Source organism: Phyllopteryx taeniolatus, chromosome 6 (assembly GCF_024500385.1).
Source record: "Phyllopteryx taeniolatus isolate TA_2022b chromosome 6, UOR_Ptae_1.2, whole genome shotgun sequence".
Classification (NCBI taxonomy): domain Eukaryota; kingdom Metazoa; phylum Chordata; class Actinopteri; order Syngnathiformes; family Syngnathidae; genus Phyllopteryx; species Phyllopteryx taeniolatus.
Window position 1 is genome coordinate 23,392,702 of NC_084507.1, and position 22,421 is coordinate 23,415,122.

The 22,421-nt window shown below is 43.7% G+C and overlaps 1 protein-coding gene across 1 annotated transcript in view; it reads right to left on the reverse strand.

Annotated features, from left to right (window-relative positions):
- The window catches only part of thsd7ab (thrombospondin, type I, domain containing 7Ab), a 110,174-nt gene that overhangs the window by 52,932 nt on the left and 34,821 nt on the right, over positions 1-22,421 (reverse strand). The window contains exons 2-7 of the mRNA XM_061777817.1: positions 14,416-15,235; positions 10,480-10,728; positions 10,041-10,225; positions 7,947-8,015; positions 5,513-5,668; positions 3,881-4,084 (exon numbers count right to left, since the gene is read on the reverse strand). Coding sequence (XP_061633801.1) covers positions 3,881-4,084; positions 5,513-5,668; positions 7,947-8,015; positions 10,041-10,225; positions 10,480-10,728; positions 14,416-15,235 — 1,683 coding nt within the window. The remainder of the gene's footprint in view (positions 1-3,880; positions 4,085-5,512; positions 5,669-7,946; positions 8,016-10,040; positions 10,226-10,479; positions 10,729-14,415; positions 15,236-22,421) is intronic.

Here is a 22,421-nt window from a genome sequence, read left to right on the forward strand (position 1 = left end):
AACTGAATACACTCCAAAGACAAGATATTTCATGTTCAAACTGATCAACTTGATTGTTTTTAGCAAATAATCATGAACTTAGAATTTTATGGCTGCAACATATTCCAAAAAAGCTGGGACAGGTGGCAAAAAAGAAAGTTGAGGAATGCTCATCAAACACCTGTTTGGAACATCCCACAGGTGAACAGGCTAACTGGGAACAGGTGGGTGCCATGATTGGGTATAAAGGGTATAATGACTGAATTGCTCAGTCATTCACGAGGTTCACCTCTTTGTGAACAAGTGCGTGAGAAAATAGTCGAACAGTTTCAGGACAATGTTCCTCAACGTACAATTGCAAGGAATTTAGGGATTTCGTCGTCTATATCATCATCAAAAGGTTCCGGGAATATGGAGAAATCACTGCATGTAAGCGGCAATGGCAAAAACCAACATTGAATGCCCGTGACCTTTGATCCTACAGGCGGCATTGCATCTAAAACCGACATCAATGTGTAAAGGATATCACCACATGGGCTCAGGAACACTTCGGAAAACCAATGTCAGTAAATACAGTTCGGCGCCACATCCGTAGGTGCAACTTAAAATCTAAGGTGGACTGATGCAAAGTGGAAAAGTGTTCTGTGGTCCGAGGAGTCCAGATTTCAAATTGATTTTGGAAATTGTGGACGTCGTGTCCCCGGTCCGGCCCAAGGAGGAAAAGAACCATCCAGACTGTTATGGACGCAAAGTTCAATAGCCAGCATCTGTGATGGTATGCGGCTGTGTTAGTGCCATTGGCATGGGTAACTTACACATCTGTGAAGGCACCATTAATGCTGAAAGGTACATACAGGTTTTGGAGAAACATATGCTGCTACTGCCCCCGCGACCCGACCTCGGATAAGCGGTAGAAAATGGATAGATGGATGGATATGCTGCCATCCAAGCAACGTCTTTTTCATGGACGCCCCTGCTTATTTCAGTAAGACGATGCCAAACCACATTCTACACGTGTTACAACAGCGTGGCTTTGCAGTAAAAGAGTGCGGGTACGAGAGTGGCGTGCCTGCAGTCCAGACCTGTCTCCCATTGAAAACGTGAGGCGCATTATGAAGCGTAAAATACGACAACGGAGACCCCGGACTGTTGAACAGCTGAAGCTGTACATCAAGCAAGAATGGGAAAGAATTCCACCTACAAAGCTTCAACAATGAGTGTCCTCAGTTCCCAAACGTTTATTGAATGTTGTTAAAAGAAAAGGTGACGTAACACAGTGGTAAACATGAGCCTGTCCCAGCTTTTTTGGAACCTGTTGCAGCCATAAAATTCTAAGTTCATGATTATTTGCTAAAAACAATAAGGTTTACCAGTAAACCATTAAATATCTTGTCTTTGTAGTGTATTCAAATAAATATAGGTTGAACATGATTTGCAAATCATTGTATTGTGTTTTTATTTATGTTTAACACAACGTCCCAACTTCATTGGAATTGGGGTTGTAATATCAATAAACGAACATAAAAGACAATTAAGAGTCTTTCGTGAAATTCTCAAAAACACTTCCAACTTTTTCAACTTAATGCCAATAAACCTAAACATCAAGACAATTTCATATCTTCAGGACAATGATTGTACATGTTTTCATAACTGTCAGACAATGTCAAGTCTTGACTATGCCAAAACATCAAAGACAATTTTGGGTTTTTGGTGAAATTTGTATCAATAAACCTAAATATTAACGACAGACAATCTAATCTGCCAAATACCTAAAAAAAAAAAAAGTCCAGTGAATCGATCAAATTATTTGTCATAAATATATGTATGTATGTAGAATTTTTAATATTCCACGAGGAAGCATTTTATAAACGTAACAAAGACAATGTCAAATTTGAATCCTTGGAAATCTCAAGCAGGTGCGGCGCACTCAAGCTTAAAAATTCCGAACGAGACAACCATCTCTATTTTTAATGAACAACCTTCACTTGTTTCCCGTGTGACATTCTCCCTGTCCGAGGAGAAAAAAAAAAATAAATCCATTTTCATCAGACAGACGAGGGACCGGAGGAGGGCAGATCAATCATTGTGGTTTATTTCTATGCGGAAACCATGAAGAACCAATCAATTCACGTGATAGGTGTGTACATTTATACGTGAACGACACGTGTGATACTTTGATGAGGTGACATAAAACAAAATAGTCACTAAATGATATAAAATAAAAAATAAAAAGTAGCGTTAACAGTCTCGAGGCAGGAGATACGCTCAGAGGATGATTTGATTTAGTGAGGACGTAAAGTTAATTGCTGGTTGACGGGAGGGGAGTCAGTTTTATGGCGGGTGGCGAGTCGAGGAAAATGTTGTGACGCGCATAAAAATCTTTCGAGTTTTTCAAGAGAAGAAGAAGTGCAGTGCTTATTTTTTATTGCCCGTTCAGGGTCGTGGAAGAAAGCGGGAGTCTATCCCAGAGTGATCACCTGTCACTCACGGGACTGAAACATTCACTCACACGGACAACCATTTTGAACCGTCGGTGTGAGTGTTATTGTAAACATCAAGGTCAATTTAGAGCCTTTGATTAGCCTAACCTGAGGTACACAGTTTTACAAACATTAAGGACAATTGAGATACTTGGAACTAAGGTGCACATTTTTGTAAACATCAAGGACAATACAAAGAGACTTGAACCTAAGGTACACATATTTGGAAACATTCACGACATTTTGGAATTCAATTAACCAGAGCTACACCTTTTCGTAAACATCAAAGACAACTGACAAAACAACTAACCATTTTTGATGAAAATAAGATGCAATTTGGGAAGCATCAAAGACAATTTGGAGACGTCAATACACATAACATAGCGATTTTGTAAACATCAAAGACAATTTAGATTCTTGATAAATATAACAAAATGTATCCAAACATTTCGGCGCATCAATGAAACTTTTCGTAAAACTCAAAGACAACACGGAGGGCTCTATTTTCATAGACCTGCATCTGCAGTGGGCTACACCGCTGGTCTATTTCAATTTTGGTGAATTTGATTGGGGCACAGGCAGACAAATACTGAGGGTGCCGGCTCACATTGTCTGTTGCTACACCGGCCAAGAGCAACGCTCTTGTCCTCTTGCACACGAGGGCCGTCACTATTCAATCTTTTTAGAATCGAATATCCTATAGATATTTCGTCGAGTACTTGTACGTTTTTTTTTAAATGACTATGATGCATTTTGTTCCTCATTTATGAGGGCTGGACTTCTATCCTTAAACTGCATATGTTGGTACTGAGTGTATGGTATAAATTCAACAACAAAATCAGTCTTTGCTAAATGGTTTGGATTTGCTTGTAGCATTAGCATGCTAAAAAAAGAAAAGAAACGCTAACTACCATTCAGCTCACTCATACATCATGTTAAATGTACATTCCACATCTAGTAGTGTCTTAAAAATGACTTATAGATGACATTGTTTCTCACTTGTCCAACAGTGCATCCATCTGCAGCAAATGTAAACATGGACAGTGGCCATTTTGTTCCAGGTGGCGCAAATTGGGTCCGGGCGGCGCAAATATGCTTTATTGAATATTTTTGTATTGCCTCAAGGCAGAACTTTTTGCGTCGCACAATTTTTGTGTTTGACTTTTTGCTGTCCCCCCCCCCCCCCCCCCCCACAGCCCTATTCCACACAGAGAGGTCTCAGTTAAGACTGTCATTGTGCCACATTTAAAGGGAACGAGAGGAGCCGCTTTGGTTGGTGGCAAACGAAGTCGGCCAACTCTAACCTGCCTCTGGTGCCAGGGGTGTAGCAAAAAAAATTGGGGACATCAATGTTGAATTCAAGCTTTCGTTGAACTTAAATATCAAAGACAATGTAGCGTAGTGTAATCTGATGATCTTACTGTCGCTGTTAACGCACTGGACCCGAACGAGCTGCGTTCCGGGACCGCACGGCTTTTGATCTGCGGTCACGCATCGGTCAAGGCCGACCTGCCGCCAGCCGTAGCAAGCGGGCTGGTCGCAAGGCAGCGCCTCTACCAGGTGCGGGCAGTTGGCGGGACCCCCCGTTGGCTCGTTGGTGATTTTTCGTCTCCTCAGTTTGAAACCTGGCAACACAGACACCGCGTCTTTAGGAGAATACAGTTAGAGGAAAGATATGCGTTTTTGTAAACATCAAGGATAAATCTGAGCCTGCGATGAAATAAATCGACATGATTTTCTCAATATCAAAGACAAAAAAAACAGTTAACCTAATTCATGCATTTTTATAAACATCTTGAGGCAACTTTCAACTTAATACACGTGTTTTTGTAAACATCGTCAATCTTGAGCCTTTGGTCAACTTAATGTACGTGCTTTCTTAAATATCAAAGAAAACTTTCCATAATCCTAACATTTGCATTTTTAGGAACATTGTAGTCTTAAGGGCACTTATATTTCTATCAACACCAAAGACAACCTAGATTCTTCAATGAAGCTGAGGTATCATTTTGTAAACATCAAAGACAATTTAGACTTTGATGTACTTAATATATGCAATTCCATCAACATCAAATACACTTTGCAGTGAAGTTAATTTGTGTTTTTGTCAAACTCAAAGACATCTTTCATTGAACCTCACGGCTTTTCGTAAACATCAAAGACGACGTGCTTTTGTAAACATCAAAGACATCTTTCAGCGAACCTAATGTATCTTCATATATATCAACGTCAATTTTCTGCCTTTGATAAACCCGACCTACGTGTTTTCATTACCATTGAGGTCAACTGGAGTCCAGTGAACCTAAAGTACATGTTTTTATAAATACATCTTCAGTGACGCTAAACGTCAAAGACAATGTCATTTAGTCTAGTGCACATTTTCATAAACTTTAAAGACAACGGCGAGTTTTCAATGACCCTAACATACACTTTCGTAACTCTCAGTGAAACTCTTCGTAAACAACAAGGCCAATTGCGAGTCTTCAGTGAACATCAATCTACGTGTTTTTGGTATCATTTCGGTCAACTTTGAGTCTTGAGTGAACTTAATGCACATGTTTTGATAAACATGGACATTTGGACAAGTCCCAGCAATGGGTATACTTGTCATGTATTTTGTTATGACATTACCATCATCAGCTACGCATTGCACTCTGAATCCATATGTTCATTTGACATCAAGACTAGGATTAAAATGACATGACACTGCACTGTACATTTGCATTTTTGTGTGATTCCTAGACATGTTCTCAGACCATTTTAGCCATATATGGCTACAAATCATCCGTGTTATAGAGATTGCATGTTCATTTTCAATATATTTTAGGACAGTGCCATAAGTCAAGTGCGGGAAGCCTTTTAGTACATTGTAAAAAATGAACAAGAAATCTTTTACAAGCGGTGATTCTCTGAACTACTGTATATCTTCTTGCACGAATGAAGAGGGATTGTATAGAGCGGACATGTTATGCAGCATACAAGGTATTCAGTTTATTAATGAGCCATATGCTGCTTCACCAAGCGTAGCCCGGTCTCCGGTGAATTTGCGTTACCTTTCTTGGCCGACTGGTCGTTGCAGCTCTCGAAGGTGCACGGCCCCCAGGCGCCCCAAGGTGACACCTGGCACTCGACCGGACAAGCCACCTGGCACAGCTGCGACCGGTTGGGAACGGGACCCCCGCACAGACGGTTCTCGACCGGACGCGTCGCTATCGGGTATAAAAAAGACGGAGTGGATAAAAAATGTGGTTTTTTTGTGCTCATTTAAAGTCACAGGTGAGATGGACAGTTGCTCTACAGATAGAAAGGACGCGAAAAGGCAAGCAAGGACAGAAGAACCAAGTGATGGCGAAGAGAAGGGAAAAAGTCAGAAGAATGTAAAGAAGGAAATTAGAAATGAATGCATAGGAAGAAGTGCAGGAGGAAGAGGAGGAAGAGGAGGAGGAGGAAGCGGAGGGGAAAGAGTATGAGTAGTAGTAGAAGGATAAGAAGAGGAGGAAGAAGAGGGAAAAAGAAAACATAGTAGGAGGACGAGAAAAAGAGTTGGAAGACGTGTAAAATGAGGAAGAGGAGGAGCGTGTAGAAGGGAGAAAAGAAGATGAGGAGGAGAGAGTATGAAGAAGATAAGGGGAGGAGGAAAAAGGGAGAGGAGGAGAGGAAGAAGAGAAAAAGAGGAAGAGTCAGAGGATGATGAGGGTAAGAGAAGGAAGAAGGGAGAAAGAAGAAATGAGGGAAAGAGGGAGTAGCAGGATGATTAGGAAGAATAGAAAAATGATCAAAAATAAATGTTGAAATGTACTTTTAAAAAAGTGCAAAACGTCTTTTAACCTTTTCTAAAATGACAGTTAATAATATTAAAATCTGAGATTATTTCCATCTCCATGATTTGTTATGTTAAAAAAAAAAAAAAAAAGGATGATAATAATAATAATAATCAAAGCGCCTTGTGTTGGACTTTAAGAGCTTCTGAACTTTTTCTTTAGCTAGGCCACGAATAAGCGCTGATCTGCATTTCACATAGCGTCTTAATATTCCCACAATTTGGCCCAAAATAAATATATAAAAACAAACGTGACTCGTGCTGCTGCAGAAGCTTAAAGCCGGAAAAAGCGCAAAGGAGAAGAGCTGAATCATAAATCCTCAGCGCACAAGTCAAGTGGGGGCTTTTGAAATGCAAAGAGGCCAATTGCACTGATAAATAATTCCTCTGGTAAACACGCACACACGCGTGCACACGCATGTTAAACGGCGGCTTGTGGAGCCCCCCCGTTAATCCACGCCTCGTTAGGGAAAAGAAAGCACCTAACGAGTGCCCGCTTTCTTTCTTCTTGTTGACTGACAGCTCTGAATGCTCATTTGCATACGTGCTTTGCTCGCGGTGGGCGGTGCATTTGGTACGCGGGCCTTCGCTGAGCACTTAGCCGACTTAATCCACCTCTTAATACCACCGCTATCACGTCAACGCAATTATGCAAACCGTCAATACGGATACAAAAACACAATATCACAGCACACAACTGTGAAGTGTACATAATCTGGAGCAATACTTGTCGAATAACATGGCAACAAAATCTAACATTTCAATAAAATACAGTGGTGCCTTGAGATACAAGTCACATGATTTACAATTGTTTTCGCAATACGAGCCGTCATCATTCGGACGATTTTTTTGTTAACTGGAAGAGAAAGAGGAAGTGGAGGAAAGGGGGAAAAGGACAGAGGACAATGGGAAGAGGAAGAGGAAGATGAGGAATATGTGCTGGAGAGAAAAGGAAGCGTAGGAAAAGGAGAGGAAGAAGAGGACGAGGAAGCGGAGGAAAGTAGGAGAAAGGCGTAAAATTGAAAGAAGGAGGATGAGGAAGAAGTGGAGGACAGGAAAATTAGGAAGGAGAGGTAGAGGAAGAGGAAAATGAGGATGTGGTGGAAAGGGCGGACATCGGAGAAAGGAGGAGAATAGAGGAGGAGAGGAGGAGGCAGAGGAGGATAAGGAAAAGGAGGAAGTGGGACAAGTAGAAGGAAGATGGTGAAGATGAGGAGAGGAAGGCAACTTCAGAGACAGAAGCAAAGGAGAGGGAAATGAGGAAGAGGAGGAGAGAAGAGGGAGAGGCGGATGAGGAAAAAGGAAAAAGAAGGAAGTGGGAAAAGTAGGAGGAAGGAGGGAAATGAGGAGGATGAGGAGAGGAGGGTGAAGAGAGAAAAAAGTGGAGGAAAGGAAAAGGAGGAAGAGGGGAGGAGGTTGACGAGTAGGTGAGGAAGAGAGGGAAGCGGAGTAAAGGGGAATAAGTACGAGGAAGGAGGAAGTGAGGGGAAGGGGAAGAAGAGGAGAAAAGGACGAGGAAGAGGAAAAGGAGCTGGGGGAGGAAGGCGGAAAAGTAGGAGGACAGAGAAAAAGGGGGAAGAGAAAGGTGAAGTGGAGGAGAGGAAGAGTCGGAAGTGGGACAAGGAGTAGAGGAGGATGAAGAGGAGTATTTAAGGCAGACTGCCTACCTGTAATGTGGAAGGAGACCGAGAGGAGCGGGGGCACACTAGACTTCGGCTGTCTTTGGGTCTGACCCGCTGCGATAACAGGGAGGACACATGGCGCTAATGAACTACTAGCTAGGCTAACGACACAAGCCGCTCGCTATTAGCCATTAGCCGCTCAAAGGCAGGAGAGGGCACCAGCACGCTGGGACATTACGGACAAGTCAATCAAGGGTTTGACTGGAATTGCACTTTACGCACAAGTCAGGTACATTAGGGTTAGGGTAGGGTTAGGGTTAAACCCTAACCCATTTCGCCAAGATCTGATCTGAGGTCAATCACAGTGTGTGTTTTGCATATGCTGATGTACTTTGGCATGAGGCAGGATTTCGAGATGGAAGACCTCACTGAGGGATTATAAACCCTCCTGCCCGCTCAAGAACAACCCCCAGTCGAGGGAGAGCTCCTGTTCCTCAGAGATAACCACTCTTCTCATCAAGGCGTGCGTGCGTGCGTGTGTGCGTCTGCGTGTTTAAATGCCACACAAGCACCACACAATAACATGTTTCCAACTGGCATACTAAACTGTAACTGTATCGATACGGTATTGATAAACAAGCGTCACGTATCAACGTCGCCTTTTCTGTCACTATCCAGTATGAACAAACACGTGATTCTATGATGTATCACATTGTTTCCAGTTACAATGTCTGTAGAGGGTACAGTATCAATAAGAGATGTTGTGATGTACGAAAATGTCAAATGTTGTGCTATGATTCAGTATCTGTACATGAGTGTCACATATCCAAATGTTGCATGTGCCACATACGTTTCTGTTGACCATTGCTGGTGGCATGTACCGTATCTGTTTCAGTTATCACTACATGAGTGTCAAATATTGATGCGCCATGTATTATATGTTTTTTGTTACAATGCGAGTTTCAAATATCGATTTCATTATGCACTCTTTCCTGTTACGATGCAGCATGGATACAAAAGCATCAAATATCAATTTTGTGACGTATGATTGTTTTTTTTTTTTGTCAATTCTGTAATGTATCGTATCCTTTTTTATTACCATACAGTATTGAAACGCAAGCATCACATATCAATTTTGTGAATTAATCACTGCCGTTGATGGCTTTAGAAGTCAAATATCCATGTTAACTGGGAAGGCTGGCAGTGAATGAGTTAATCCTATTGTTATCCATCCATTTTCCGAGCCGCTTCTCCTCACGCGGGTCGCGGGCGTGCTGGAGCCTATCCCAGCTGTCATCGGGCGGGAGGCGGGGTACGCCCTGAACCGCTTGCCAGCCAATCGCAGGGCACATACAAACAAACAACCATTCGCACTCACAGTCACGCCTACGGGCAATTTCGAGTCTCCAATGAATGCATGTTTTTGGGATGTGGGAGGAAAGCGGAGTGCCCGGAGAAAACCCACGCAGGCACGGGGAGAACATGCAAACTCCACACAGGCGGCGCCGGGGATTGAACCCGGGTCCTCAGAACTGTGAGGCTGACGCTCTAACCAGTCGGCCACCGTGCCGCCCCTATTGTTATATATGACAATATAGTATTAACACTTGGACGTCAAGTTTGTGGGTCAAATATCGATTTAGTGAAGTATTGCATAATTTTCTGTAACAATGCACAATACAGTATAGATACGCCAGCATCCAATATCGCTTTAGTTATGTATCATATCAGTTTTAGTTACGATACAGTATCACTATTCGAGTGTCAAATATCGATTTTGTGTTTCTCATCTTTTTTCTGTTACGATGAAGTATTGATACACGATTCAGTGAGGTGTCATATCATTTTCTGTAAAAATTCTGTACCAATGTTCAAGTGTTGAATATCGTTGTAATGATGCATCCTTCTATGTTAAGATAAAGAACCAATATACAAATGTTGAATATTGATTTTGTGAATAATCGTTTTCTGTTACAATACATTATAACTATGTGAGCATCAAATATCAATTTTGTGATGCAGCGTATTCTTTTCTAAATCTCCACACTTGAATTCGTATGTATCTGTGCGTCTGTAGGTATTCCTGTTTGGATTAACAGCAGAGTTCCAAAACAAGATGAGCAGATTTAATGTGGTTACCTTTGTCTTTCTCCTGGAAGTCGCTGAGGTACTTGAGGAGCTCGGCGTTTGCTTGGACGCAGTAGACCTCTCTAGTCTGTAGACCCCCACCACAGAGTCCAGTCAGGTTGGTGCGACGGCGGTCCTGCTGACCCAGCAGCAAGTCCACCCGGCAGTCAGACCATTCGGTGGTCCTCCAGGCGTAGCTAGGGGGAGGCAGGAACAAGCAAGTCAGGCCCTATTTCACAAACATCTGATCTGACGTCAGATTTCTTTAAATTCGATTAGTCATGCAAAACAAGTCTATCGCTCTGTGAGGTCAGTCAGTGTTACTTGTCTAAATTCACCTCAAGAGTGAGTCTCATGTACAACAAGTTAGGCACTGTTTCATTTAGATCTGATCTGAGGTCATTTAGAGCTGCGAGTGAAAATCCAGGATGGAGCTGGTCCGTCCACTTACACGGCGCAGGGCATCACGGCGTCCGCCTGCAGCTCGCAGGGCTCCCGCTCTTCCAGTATCGGGCACTCGGCCCCTTCACCCGTAGGCCACTGCAGCACTCGTCTGCGGCGCTCTCGTCGGCCCCCGGGCGAGTCGGAGTCCGAGCAAGCTTTGGAGCAGGACGACCAGTCGCTCCAATCGCTCAGTTGACAGTCTCTGGGCAACACGCACGACTGGATGGTCAGTGGTGTCTCCCTTGGCGTGCACAAGCTGTGGGCACACCGATGAATCACAAATTTGCTTTTTCTTTGGCTTTTTGCCACTTTTTTTTTTTTTTTTTGAAGGACAAAGCTATTTTCAGTGCGCTACAATCGGAGCTCGTTCTTAGATGAAAGACCTAAATCCAGATCAAAATTGAAGAAAAACTTCACTTTTAGACAACAACAAAAATGCTAAACTAAACTATCACAAAGGCACGGTGGCCCGACTGGTTAGCACATCTCTCTCACAGTTCTGAGGACCGGGGTTCAAATCCCGGCCGCGCCTGTGTGGAGTTTGCATGTTCTCCCCGTGCCTGTGTGGGTTTTTCTCATTTACTCCGGTTTCCTACCACATCCCAAAAACATGCACGGTAGGTTGACTGAAGTCTCTAGATTGCCCGTAGGTGTGAATGTGCATGTGTTTATCTGTGCCCTGCGATTGGCTGGCGTCCGGTTCAGGGTGTACCCCACCTCTCGCCCGAAGATAGCTGGGATAGGCGGCAGCACGCCCGCGATCCTTGTGAGGATAAGCGGTACAGAAAATGGATGGATGGATAAACTATCACAGGAAAATTGGCAAGATAAAAGTAACTGTGCCGGCGTATTCTGTTCTAGCGTGACGTCATAGCATACCATCGTCACCTAACAACGTAGCTTAATATCGTAAAATAACAGCATACAGAAGCATCGTAGCATAACACGTACCTAATATTGTGCCGAGACATCATAATGTAATTTCGTAACATAACCTCATAGTGTGATATTATAGCATGACACCCTATCTTAACATCGTATCTTAACATCGTAGCACAGCATTCTAGCATGACATCGTAGTTCGACCTCCAAGCACCACATGGTAGTTCCACATTATAGCACAACATCGTAGCATGACATCATAGTGTGACATCGTGGTACGGCATCATAGCACGGTATCATAGCCTAAAATCACAGCCTAACATTGTAGCCTAATACCATCGAGCAAAATGGAAGCGCGATGAAAAAGCACGGCATCGAAGCTCAACATTGTAATGCAACATTGTAGCGCAACATCATAGCCTAACATCCTAGTTTAATACTATAACATAACGTAGCATAACGTGCGTTCTAGTGTGACGAGTATCAATTAATCACTGCTCTAAGGCTGCTTAATTCCCTCCTCCTAGCTTAGCAAAACATGAATGCTCATATTTCATCTTCAAAAATTAATGAAGCATGCAGGAAATGCCTCAGCTCACTGTGTTAAATGGGAGCTAACAAAAGGCTTTGTGCTTCACCCATTTATATTTGAACACAACGGCGAGAGCTCGGTCCGACTGTTCAATGAAAACATTGTCATCTGCCATTGTGTGCTACATACACGCATGCATGCACACCTACACACACATCCTCACACACATTGACACACACACAGACAATGTAGCATTGTAGGGTGACATAGTAGCATTATATCATGACATAACATCATAGCGTAGCATAAAGCATAGCACTGTAGCATAGCATCATAGCATATCATCGTTTTTTTTAAATAGCACAGCATTGTAGTTTAGCGTGAAATAACAGTGACGAAGAATGCAGCGTTGTATTGTAATTTCAATAAGGATTTTTTAAAAAATCATAGCATGAGAGTGAGCTAAAACCAGAGCTCAGGAAAAGGCTAAATTTGGAGATAAATTCGTTTTTGAAAAATACAAAAAAATCCTTGCTTATAGACAATAATAAGAGAAAAGTTAACACAAGCAAGTTTGCAAGTACAAAAGTAAATGGGAAAAGTGCAACAATTGATGTATGGCAGCATATTCTGTTGTAACGTGAATTTGTAAACTAGAAATGTAGCATAACATTATAGAGTAACATTCAAGCATGATATTATAGCATACTATTTTAGCATTGTAGCATAACATTATAGTATATTATAGTAGAGTAACATAGCAGCATAACATTGTAGCATGACATCGAAATGTGACATCATAGTGTTACTTTGTAGCATCTGAGATTGTAGTGACATCATAGCGTCTCATCGTAGCGTAATATTTTAGCGTAGCATAGTAGAATAACATCATAGAATAACATAATAGCATAAAATCGTAGCATAACTTCATAGCATAAGAGCTTAACATAACATCGTACCATTAACATTGTAGCATAATGTAAATTGCCACACACACACGTCACGCACGTGAGCACACACACACGCACACACACGCACACACACACACACACACACAGGTGTTTTTAAAATAACGTGTATTTTGTGCCTGAGGTGAGGCTTCTAAATGAGAGCTTTCCAAATGAAGCAGCGGTGGAATTAGCACTAATAGCTCGTCAGCTGTGCAACCTCCAGGTGGCGTGAACTCTGAGCTGAGAAATCGTTGGCTTTAGTTTAGAACATTTCTAATGACTCTTTGTGTACCCTGGAGGACGAAAGGAGGAGGGGTGTGGGGGCTTTTTGAAAATGCAGTTTAGACCCTCAAAAGATGTTGATGTGAGTTGCACAGGCGGAGTCACAATCGATGCTAATGAGGCTCGCTAGTCACCATGTGGCGGACACTAGCACGCTACTGGTAGCGTCATGGAGGGCTGGGAGATATGGCCTTAAAATAAAAGCATACGACAAGAATAAGTTCGGTGGAAGATCATCACTTCCGATGAATTGTATACAGTAGCTGAACATTGTCAAAGACATCAAGAGCCTAACGTCACAGCTTTTATTTGTCACTCCCAGTTGAAATCTACTGTAAAACTGACATACAGACCAAAAGTGAATTAAACATCATATTTAAACACCAAAATGTTCAACCAAACAATGTACAACCAAACATAACGTGTGATACAAAACGCCATAGACTGGCTAACAGAAAATAGCATATTCATTAGCATTAATGTGCCTGGCATGTTGCAGCACAATGTGGTACGACACTGAAGGTACGCAACTCAAAATTAGGACTTTCTGGCATACTGCCGTCAGTGTGGCTGCTAGTGTGAAGTTTTCTGCGGTGTTTGCCAAAGTTGTGGTAAAAACAAGTGTGCATATTTCAGCGTGAGGAATCAATAAGGCCAGCCGAGGATGGATGAATATTCATGGGCGTGGGGGGGGGCATGCAAGCGCTTGTTTTTTGAAACTTGTGATGGGCGTCGCCGGCAAGAAACATGAATGAACTCGTTTAGTGCATAATACATCACTTCACATATTCCACCACCGGGATGCGTGAATGAACTCTCACGAGAACGAAGGTTCGCCAGCAAAGCTTTCTTGGAGATTAAAGAGCAGAGAAGACAGTGCTGGAAAACAGCAGCAGACACTGTGGAAATTCTATTGAGAAGGAAGAAGAAACAGAAAGAGCTCCTTCTCATCAGCTATGACCACCTTACACTGCTTAGATTAAGCAATGCTCAACTTTCATCAAAGCGTTACATGGTAGCGTAAAATAGTCATAGCGCAACATAGTAGCGTAACATGGTAGCATAACATAGTATTGTAACATTGCAGCATAACACAACATAACATAGTAGCGTCACATAAATCTCATAATAACCAAACGGTTTCTCTTCCAAGTACAACTAAGGACTCTAGTACAGCCTCTGGCTAATTCATGAACCAGTTCAACGCTGGGTACTAATACTTTTGTCGATGTTGTACAGTATATTCCAGTTTTGATGACTTATTCAGAGTGAAATAAGGTGAAAAAGTGAAACTCACTTCCGTGGCACTCCGCTGCTGTTCCTGTGAACACAGGTGACGTCTCGGGTCTGGTATCCCACCTGCACGTCCCAAGAGGAACTCTCCTGCCGGTTCAGGCGGTTCCTGGTTCGTTTCTTCTGGATCAGCTCCCTGGTCTCGGGATCTTTGGCACCTCCCTGGCCTTTCCCCTTGCGCCGCTTGGCCTGGCGCGTCGTCCGGGTCTGTGGCAGGACGCAGGGTGTCCAGGCGCCCACCCTGAGGCTGTACATGCCCTCCGGCCCCGTGCAGGGCCCCGGTTTGCAAGACTGGAACTCGGTCAGATTGGGGCAGATGGATCCTCCGAAAAGGGGCGGGACCAGAACGCTTCGGACACGGTTGCGGAGGCCCGTCCCGCAGGTTTTGGAGCAGGATGTCCACGGGGAGTAGTCTGAAACAACGCAGTCCTGAGGGCACGGGATCAGGCAGGCTTGCTCCAGGCGGGGCTGGGGTTCAAAGTACTCGCAGATGGCGTTCTCGGCTGGAGAGCTCTCCGACTTGAGGGTGCAGCCCACCTCCCGTGTCTGGATGCCCTCCTCGCCCCCGCTGCAGGTAAAGGGTTGCGGGGCCCCCGACGCCCTGGAGGACACGGACACGCATGAGTTCCAGGGGCCCAGGCGCCAGTCGTACAGGTCCTTGTGCCAGTCGCACACGCGGAAGCAGTTCCTCTGGTTGGAGGGACGCAGAGACTGGTCGCAGTTGGTGTGAAGCGTGGTCCAGCCTTCCACGTGGGCGCACCACACCGCCCGGCTCTGGCTTCCTCCGGGGCCGCAGTCGCTGCCCATGCACCTCCCCCAAGGACCTGACAACGACAAACAACTATTATAACTACTAGAAAAACTCTCTTACAACATATCTTAAATTAACCAAGTAACAGAAGACAAACAAGGCTTAGGCTTTCAAGTTAGAGTTTCACATTTTCATCTCAAGACAGGGTTACAGGTTCTACTTATAGTAAATTTAATACTTGAATTAGTGTTTAAAACAAGGGTAGGGGTTTCAATTGAGTGTTTCATGACAGGGTTAGATGTCTAAGTTAGCATGGTTTGGGGTTTTAAAGTAAAAAAATGATGTGACTTTATTTTCGTACACAGCGCATCTGTGACGGGGATGCAAATGCCGGCGGATTCAGATTTTTGTGCAAGCATAAGGCTTGCTGCATGTTTGCGGATTTGGCAGACCGGTCTGCACCAAGCCAGGCGTGAGGCGTTGGTGCAATAAGGCTGTGTCCTTGGAGAGATGCCAGACAGAGTGAAAATTTGGTGGCAGAAAGTCAGTCTAAACTTACAGTTAGCAGCTAACACAAATTTGGTCATCTTGATCGAGACACAGGCAGACAGATACCGAGGTCTGCAGACATATTTAAGTCACCAGTGGTTATCACCAGCCCACATTGCAATTACGCATCGTCCTCTTCCGCATGGAGATGTCTCCATCGAGACTATCAATGCGCCACATTTAAAGGGAATGAGAGGAGCGCCTTTGATTGGCGGTGAATGAAGTCGGCTGTAAACACGTCCACAGCTGCTCTGTGACCGCACCGGTCACAAAAATAGGGGGCGTGGGGGGGTGAAGCTCATTCGGCCTCTCCTCTCAGAGCTTTTCAGAAACTGAGCTTTTGACCACTCATCCATGCAAAAACACTATATATTGTTGTAAATGAGAGGAATATAGAAATAAGGATTATTGTGGAAAAAACACGAGTGAACTTTCACCTGTGCTGGGATTTGCTTCATTGTGATGACCCGCATGGAGGATTAACTGATGGGATTGTTATTATATGTTATTTATGGATGCAAAGGACATGCTTCTTTTGCTTTTACAGTGTGTAAGGAATTGTTGCAGAATATTATTTTGAATTCCCAATGGTGTATTCAAATTTACCAGTATCATTATTGAAGTAAATGTAGTACTTAATATACTATATGGATATTATTCAAATTAAATAATATCAAATATATGAATATTATAACGAACATTTGCATATTTTATTTCAATAATGGTATACGTATATTTATAAATCTAATAATATTAAGTACATGTGAATACCTTATTGAAATAAAATAATGTTAAATATGGGTTTTCTCCGGGCACTCCGGTTTCCTCCCACATCCCAAAAACATGCGTGGTAGGTTGATTGGAGACTCTAAATTGCCCGTAGGTGTGAATGTGAGTGCGGATGCTTGTTTGTTTGTATGTGCCCTGCGATTGGCTGGCAACCGGTTCAGGGCGTACCCCGCCCGCGACCCTAGTGAGGAGAAGCGGCTCAGAGAATGGTTAGATGGATGGATATATATTTGAATAAAAATATATTGTATTGAAATAAAATCAATAGAAAACACAAATACAAAAAACAGAAACATTTGAAAGATGATTTAATAAGAATAACATTTTAATTTCAAACAGGCTCACGGGTCTGTGAAGTCAGATGATTACACTAATCCCTTTTTTTTCTGACGGGGTCTATTTGAGGGAGGCATTTAACGGTCTTAAATGTGTGACGCACTCGGCGACTAATTAGCCCACCTGGCATGAACCCTGCTGTCCCGTCACTGAGGCATTGCGGGACTTTTTGTTTTAGACACACACACTCACGCGACACCATTGGGGGGTGAATGTGACACCACCGCGCTGAAGCTGAGCCCGCAGGAACAAGAATGGCGTTCATTCAAAAAACACCGGCGGCTCGGTGACAGTTCAGCAGAGTTAATCCTTTGACAATGGTTGAAATAAAGTCTACGGAGGGGATCCTCGTCCTTCCACCACCGTTACACCATGACGTCAGCTGTGACCAACATGCTGGTCAAACACTTAATTGTCTTTTTTTTTTTTTTTTTTTTTTACAGTTTTACCCCATCCATCCATCCATTTTCTGAGCCGCTTCTCCTCACTAGGGTCGCGGGCGTGCTGGAGCCTATCCCAGCTGTCATCGGGCAGGAGGCGGGGTACACCCTGAACTGGTTGCCAGCCAATCGCAGGGCACATCGAAACAAACAACCATTCGCACTCACAGTTATGCCTACGGGCAATTTAGAGTCTCCAATTAATGCATGTTTTTGGGATGTGGGAGGAAACCGGAGTGCCCGGAGAAAACCCACACAGGCACGGGGAGAACATGCAAACTCCACACAGGCAGGACCGGGGATTGAACCCCGCTCCTCAGAACTGTGAGGCTGACGCTCTAACCAGTCGGCCACCGTGCCGCCCCCAGTTTTACCCCTTTGTACATATTTTTAAAATGTCTGAACTTATGAAAATACACTTTTTTAAATATTCCATAGTGCCTGTTCTCACTCTCTCGCTGCCAAGAAATGGAAGACTATCATATATCATATCACTTTGAGGAAATGTAAAGAAGACTCGCTTGCACAGTCTCCAAAATAAGTGGCAAAGCAACCTTTTTTTTTTTTTGGTCACTCCTAGTTTAAGTTTACTGCAAAACCAACACTGAACAGAATGAAACATTCTCCATTTGAACACCATAATGTTAACCAAACCATTTCATTTCGTGTAACCAAAGCCTGATACCTTAATGCAAACATATATGGTGGTACCTTGAGATGTGCTTTTCAAGAAGTTAAATAGTACACTGTAATAATAACTATAGTAATAACACAATTAGAAGGAATCATAATATATTCATTGCGACTTCTTTTGGTGTGCCCAATTTGGCCACCGTGGATAGCATGATACAGACATACACAAAGAAGACTTTGACAACTAACTCAGTGACTCAGTAAACTGCAGTAATATTAGTTTTTCACAGAAGATGAAGAAAATATGCCTGTGACTATTGTTATATTGTCTACATATGTCATCATATGCCATCATTTAAAGCGTTATAAAACCGCCACCTAGATGCTATTTGTTAGCCTTTTATGCCGTTTTGCATTTTTTGGTAGCATTAAGCTAATGCAACTCTATGTGGTTGTTTACGTCTAATTTTAGGGAAGTTTCAAAGCAAACTATCGCTCGAACAACGGCCCGTATCTTGGAAAAGTTTGGGTTATTCGGGTTACTGATATCTCAAGGCACCCCTGTAATCTGAAATGCCATAAACGAACAGCCTCTCGAACAGTAGATTTGCCACCGTCCCACTGACAAACAAAAACAATGAACCGCCATGGAGCTTGAACTCTCCCTGGGGGAGATAATCAGCGTCAACTCTTCCTCAAAACGCCAACGGCCGAGAGCCGGCGTCCCGGCGCGGCGCCGATACGTCTGCTTTGACTTAAACGTGAGCCGACAGGCCCGAACGTGACCTCCCCCAAGGCCTGCGACGGTCAGCGGGAGGACAAGGCTGAAGGAAGTCGGGGCGCGCAATAGTGACAGACCCGAGCTGAGAACAGAGCTCACAAGAAGCCGTTAGGCAAACAACGCGGTAGTAGTTTGGATTCTTCTTTGGCTTTTTCCTCAAGCAGCCTGTCAAGGGTACATTTCAACCAGTTAGGAGTGTAACCAACGTGAAAATCAGAGTACCAATGGTAAGCAGAGCTGCATTGAGTTCTGCTGGATGCACAGATTAGCTTTAGCTTCTGATAAGCGGCACATACAGTACTTGATGCGTGGCCATGTGCTATATACACACACAATGTTGTCTATGAAGTGCTGCCTTCACAAGTGAAAATCCTGTTCGTGTCTTGAGAGGAGTTCACACTGAAATAACAGATAACATTCACTTACTAAGCCACGCCCCTTAAAGGCACAAATATAATACTACAGGTGTTGGAGTGACTTCTGGCTCACACGTATTAAAACTGTTTTCTATTTCAATTCGTTTCACTGGGGAAAATTCTGTACAAATAAATGAAATTAGGAGCTTGCTCGTGTAAATCAACCAACTGATGGATGGATAGATAATATTATTGACAGTGATATATAATGATACAGTGATGAATTAGAATCCACCCAATTTGATATTAAAACGCCTGAGGAATGTCTTAAATTATGAATCAAAAATGCACAACCCTGTACGTCTTTGAGCGTCACTTAGCATGTAGCTTCAGGCTTGTGTGCTTTCCATCACATTTATTGTGCTAACACAGTGCATTTATGAGCCCTGATAATGTGCGTCTCCATTTTTTCATCTGAGGCTCCAAAGCCGCTCCTGACGGCAATATCCCTCACCGTGCATGTCGTTCCGCGCTAATCTTTTTGTATTCTGCGGATTAAAGCGTGTGGATTTTCTTTACAATCTGTGAATGAGTTTTATACAGCATGAGAGAAAAAGTGTCAAATCCAGGTTGTTGTTTGTATGTGTGTGTGTGTGTGTGTGTGTGTGAGAGAGAGAGAGAGAGAGAGAGGGAGAGAGGGAGAGGGAGACTCCAGAGGGAGAGAGGTGATGCTGGTGATGATGTCGCTGTCGCTTTATTAAGACAAATTGTCCAATCACGTGACGGGATGCGCCGCCCTCAGCGTCAGGATTAGATTACCGTCTCCCACAATGCATCACTTTTACATCCCTATCCAATAAAGGATGGCGGGAGAGCGGGTGTGTGTGTGTGTGGGTGGGGTGGGGTGGGGTGGGGTGTGGTGTAGATTGTGTTAAAGGCGTGACGACACAGCAGTGGTGGCAATGAGGAGTGTAAAATTAGCCCGAGGAGTGTGGCCTAAATCAAACAACACGACACAGTTGTTGTTGTTTTTTTAATGCTATGCTGTTGTTCTCTCAAAATGCTAACGTTACAAACAAACACAACTGCAAAACAAACCCAGATAAATGCAGGCTCTGAATGCAGCTATGCGGTCGACTGCACAGTCATTTGACTCTCCCGAAAAACCTTCTACCCCAAGGTAGGAAATGTTTTTGTTGTTTTGTAAAATAATCTTATGCTACTGTCAGCTCAAAATGTTAACATCAAGATGAACGCAGGCTCTGGATGAAGCTATGCGACTGTCTGCATAGTCATTTCAATCCCTCAAACATCAACAGAAACAATTGACAATGCTATGCTTGTTAGCTCAAAATGCTAATGTTACACTACGAACTGTGAAATGTTTTTCGTTCTGTTTCCGAAACCATCAATCCATCCATTTTGTGAGCCGCTTCTCCTCACGCGGGTCGCGGGCGTGCCGGAGCCTATCCCAGCTGTCATCGGGCAGGAGGCGGGGTACGCCCTGAACTGGTTGCCAGCCAATCGCAGGGCACAAACAAACAAACAACCATTCGCACTCACAGTCACACCTACGGGCAATTTAGAGTTGTCAATTCACCTACCGGCGGCACGGTGGCCGACTGGTTAGAGCGTCAGCCTCACAGTTGTGAGGACCCGGGTTCAATCCCCGGCCCCGCCTGTGTGGAGTTTGCATGTTCTCCCCGTGCCTGCGTGGGTTTACTTCGGGCACTGCGCTTTCCTCCCACATCCCCAAAACATGCAAGTTCTAAATTGCCCGTTTGTTTATGTGTGCCCTGCGATTGGCTGGCAACCAGTTCAGGGCGTACCCCGCCTCCTGCCCGATGACAGCTGCGATAGGCTCCGGCACGCCCGCGAACCTCGTGAGGAGAAGCGGCTCAGAAAATGGATGGACGGATGGAATTAACCTACCACGCATGTTTTTGGGATGCGATACGATGACGATACGATAAATGTCATTCCAATTACGATCCAAAATGATGAATTCCAATTGCTATATGATCCAATACATTGAGATTACAGTATGATTTGATTCATTCTGATCATGATACGATACAATTCCTTTCAATATGATACAATACAAGTTTATGATAAATATAAATTCCCTCAAATTATAATGCGATACCATCCATCCATCCATCTTCAACACCGCTTATCCTGTTTAGGGTCACGGGGAGCTGGAGCCTATCCCAGCTGACTTCGGACGCAAGGCAGACTACACCCCGAACTGGTCGCCAGTCAGTCGCAGGGCACATCGACACACGGACAACCATTCGCACTCGCATTCACACCGGCACTGAGTGGGAACTGAAGCCAAAGTCAGGCGAGTCTATCAGTGACCGATGCGATAGCATTTATTTCAATTATGAAACAAAAGCATTCTTTCTGATTATGATACAACTCCCTCAAATTATTATTCGATACGATTCACTCCAATTGCAAGACGATAAAATTACTTCAGATCACAATGCAATGAAATACAATTCATAATAAGACTTTTACTGATGCACTTGAATTACAAAGTGATGTGATCAAATGCACTAGTAATGCATTAGAAACTCGCTCTCGATGATTGTTCTTAATTGTGTATTTTATGGTGATTTTATCTGGAACTATTGTGCTGCTGTTTTGGCCAGGACTCCGTGCAAAAGAGATTCTGAATCTAAGCGGGACTATTCCTGGTTAAATAAAGTTTATATAAATAAATAAGAAAAATGATGATGACAATTTTGTACACCATTTTTTTCCAAGGCTCACCAGGTATTCAAGATCAGTCACAATTCAAAGGAAATCATTTCGGTAATGCCAATTGAAGTGGTGCGTCACGATTCTACCTCAAATGATTTCTGTGCCACACTTCCAAAACTGGGCCATCACATTTGAAAAATTGGACTTGAGTTCCTGATGAGTTAAATCATCTGTGAGTAATACAGTGAGCCTCATTAGTTGAAATTCAAACACACTTCAGTAAGCTCACATTTCATTTATGAAGACTGAAGCACGGCGGACAACTGGTTAGAGCGTCTGAAGACCGGGGTTCGATCCCCGGCCCCGCCTGTCTGGAGTGTGCATGTTCTCCCCGTGCTTGCGTGGGTTTCCACCCACATCCCGAAAACATGCATGGTAGGTTCATTGACATGTGAGTGCGAATGGTTGTTTGTTTCTATGTGCCCTGCGATTGGCCGGCAACCGGTTCAGCGTGTGCCCCGCCTCCTGCCCGATGATAGCTGGGATAGGCTCCAGCGCGCCCGCGACCCGCGTGAGGAGAGAAGCAAAAGTACCACAGTGTCATTTATTCAAGGGGGAGACTGAGGGCAGGTGGAGGTACGGTACCTGCTCATCCTTCTAACTTCT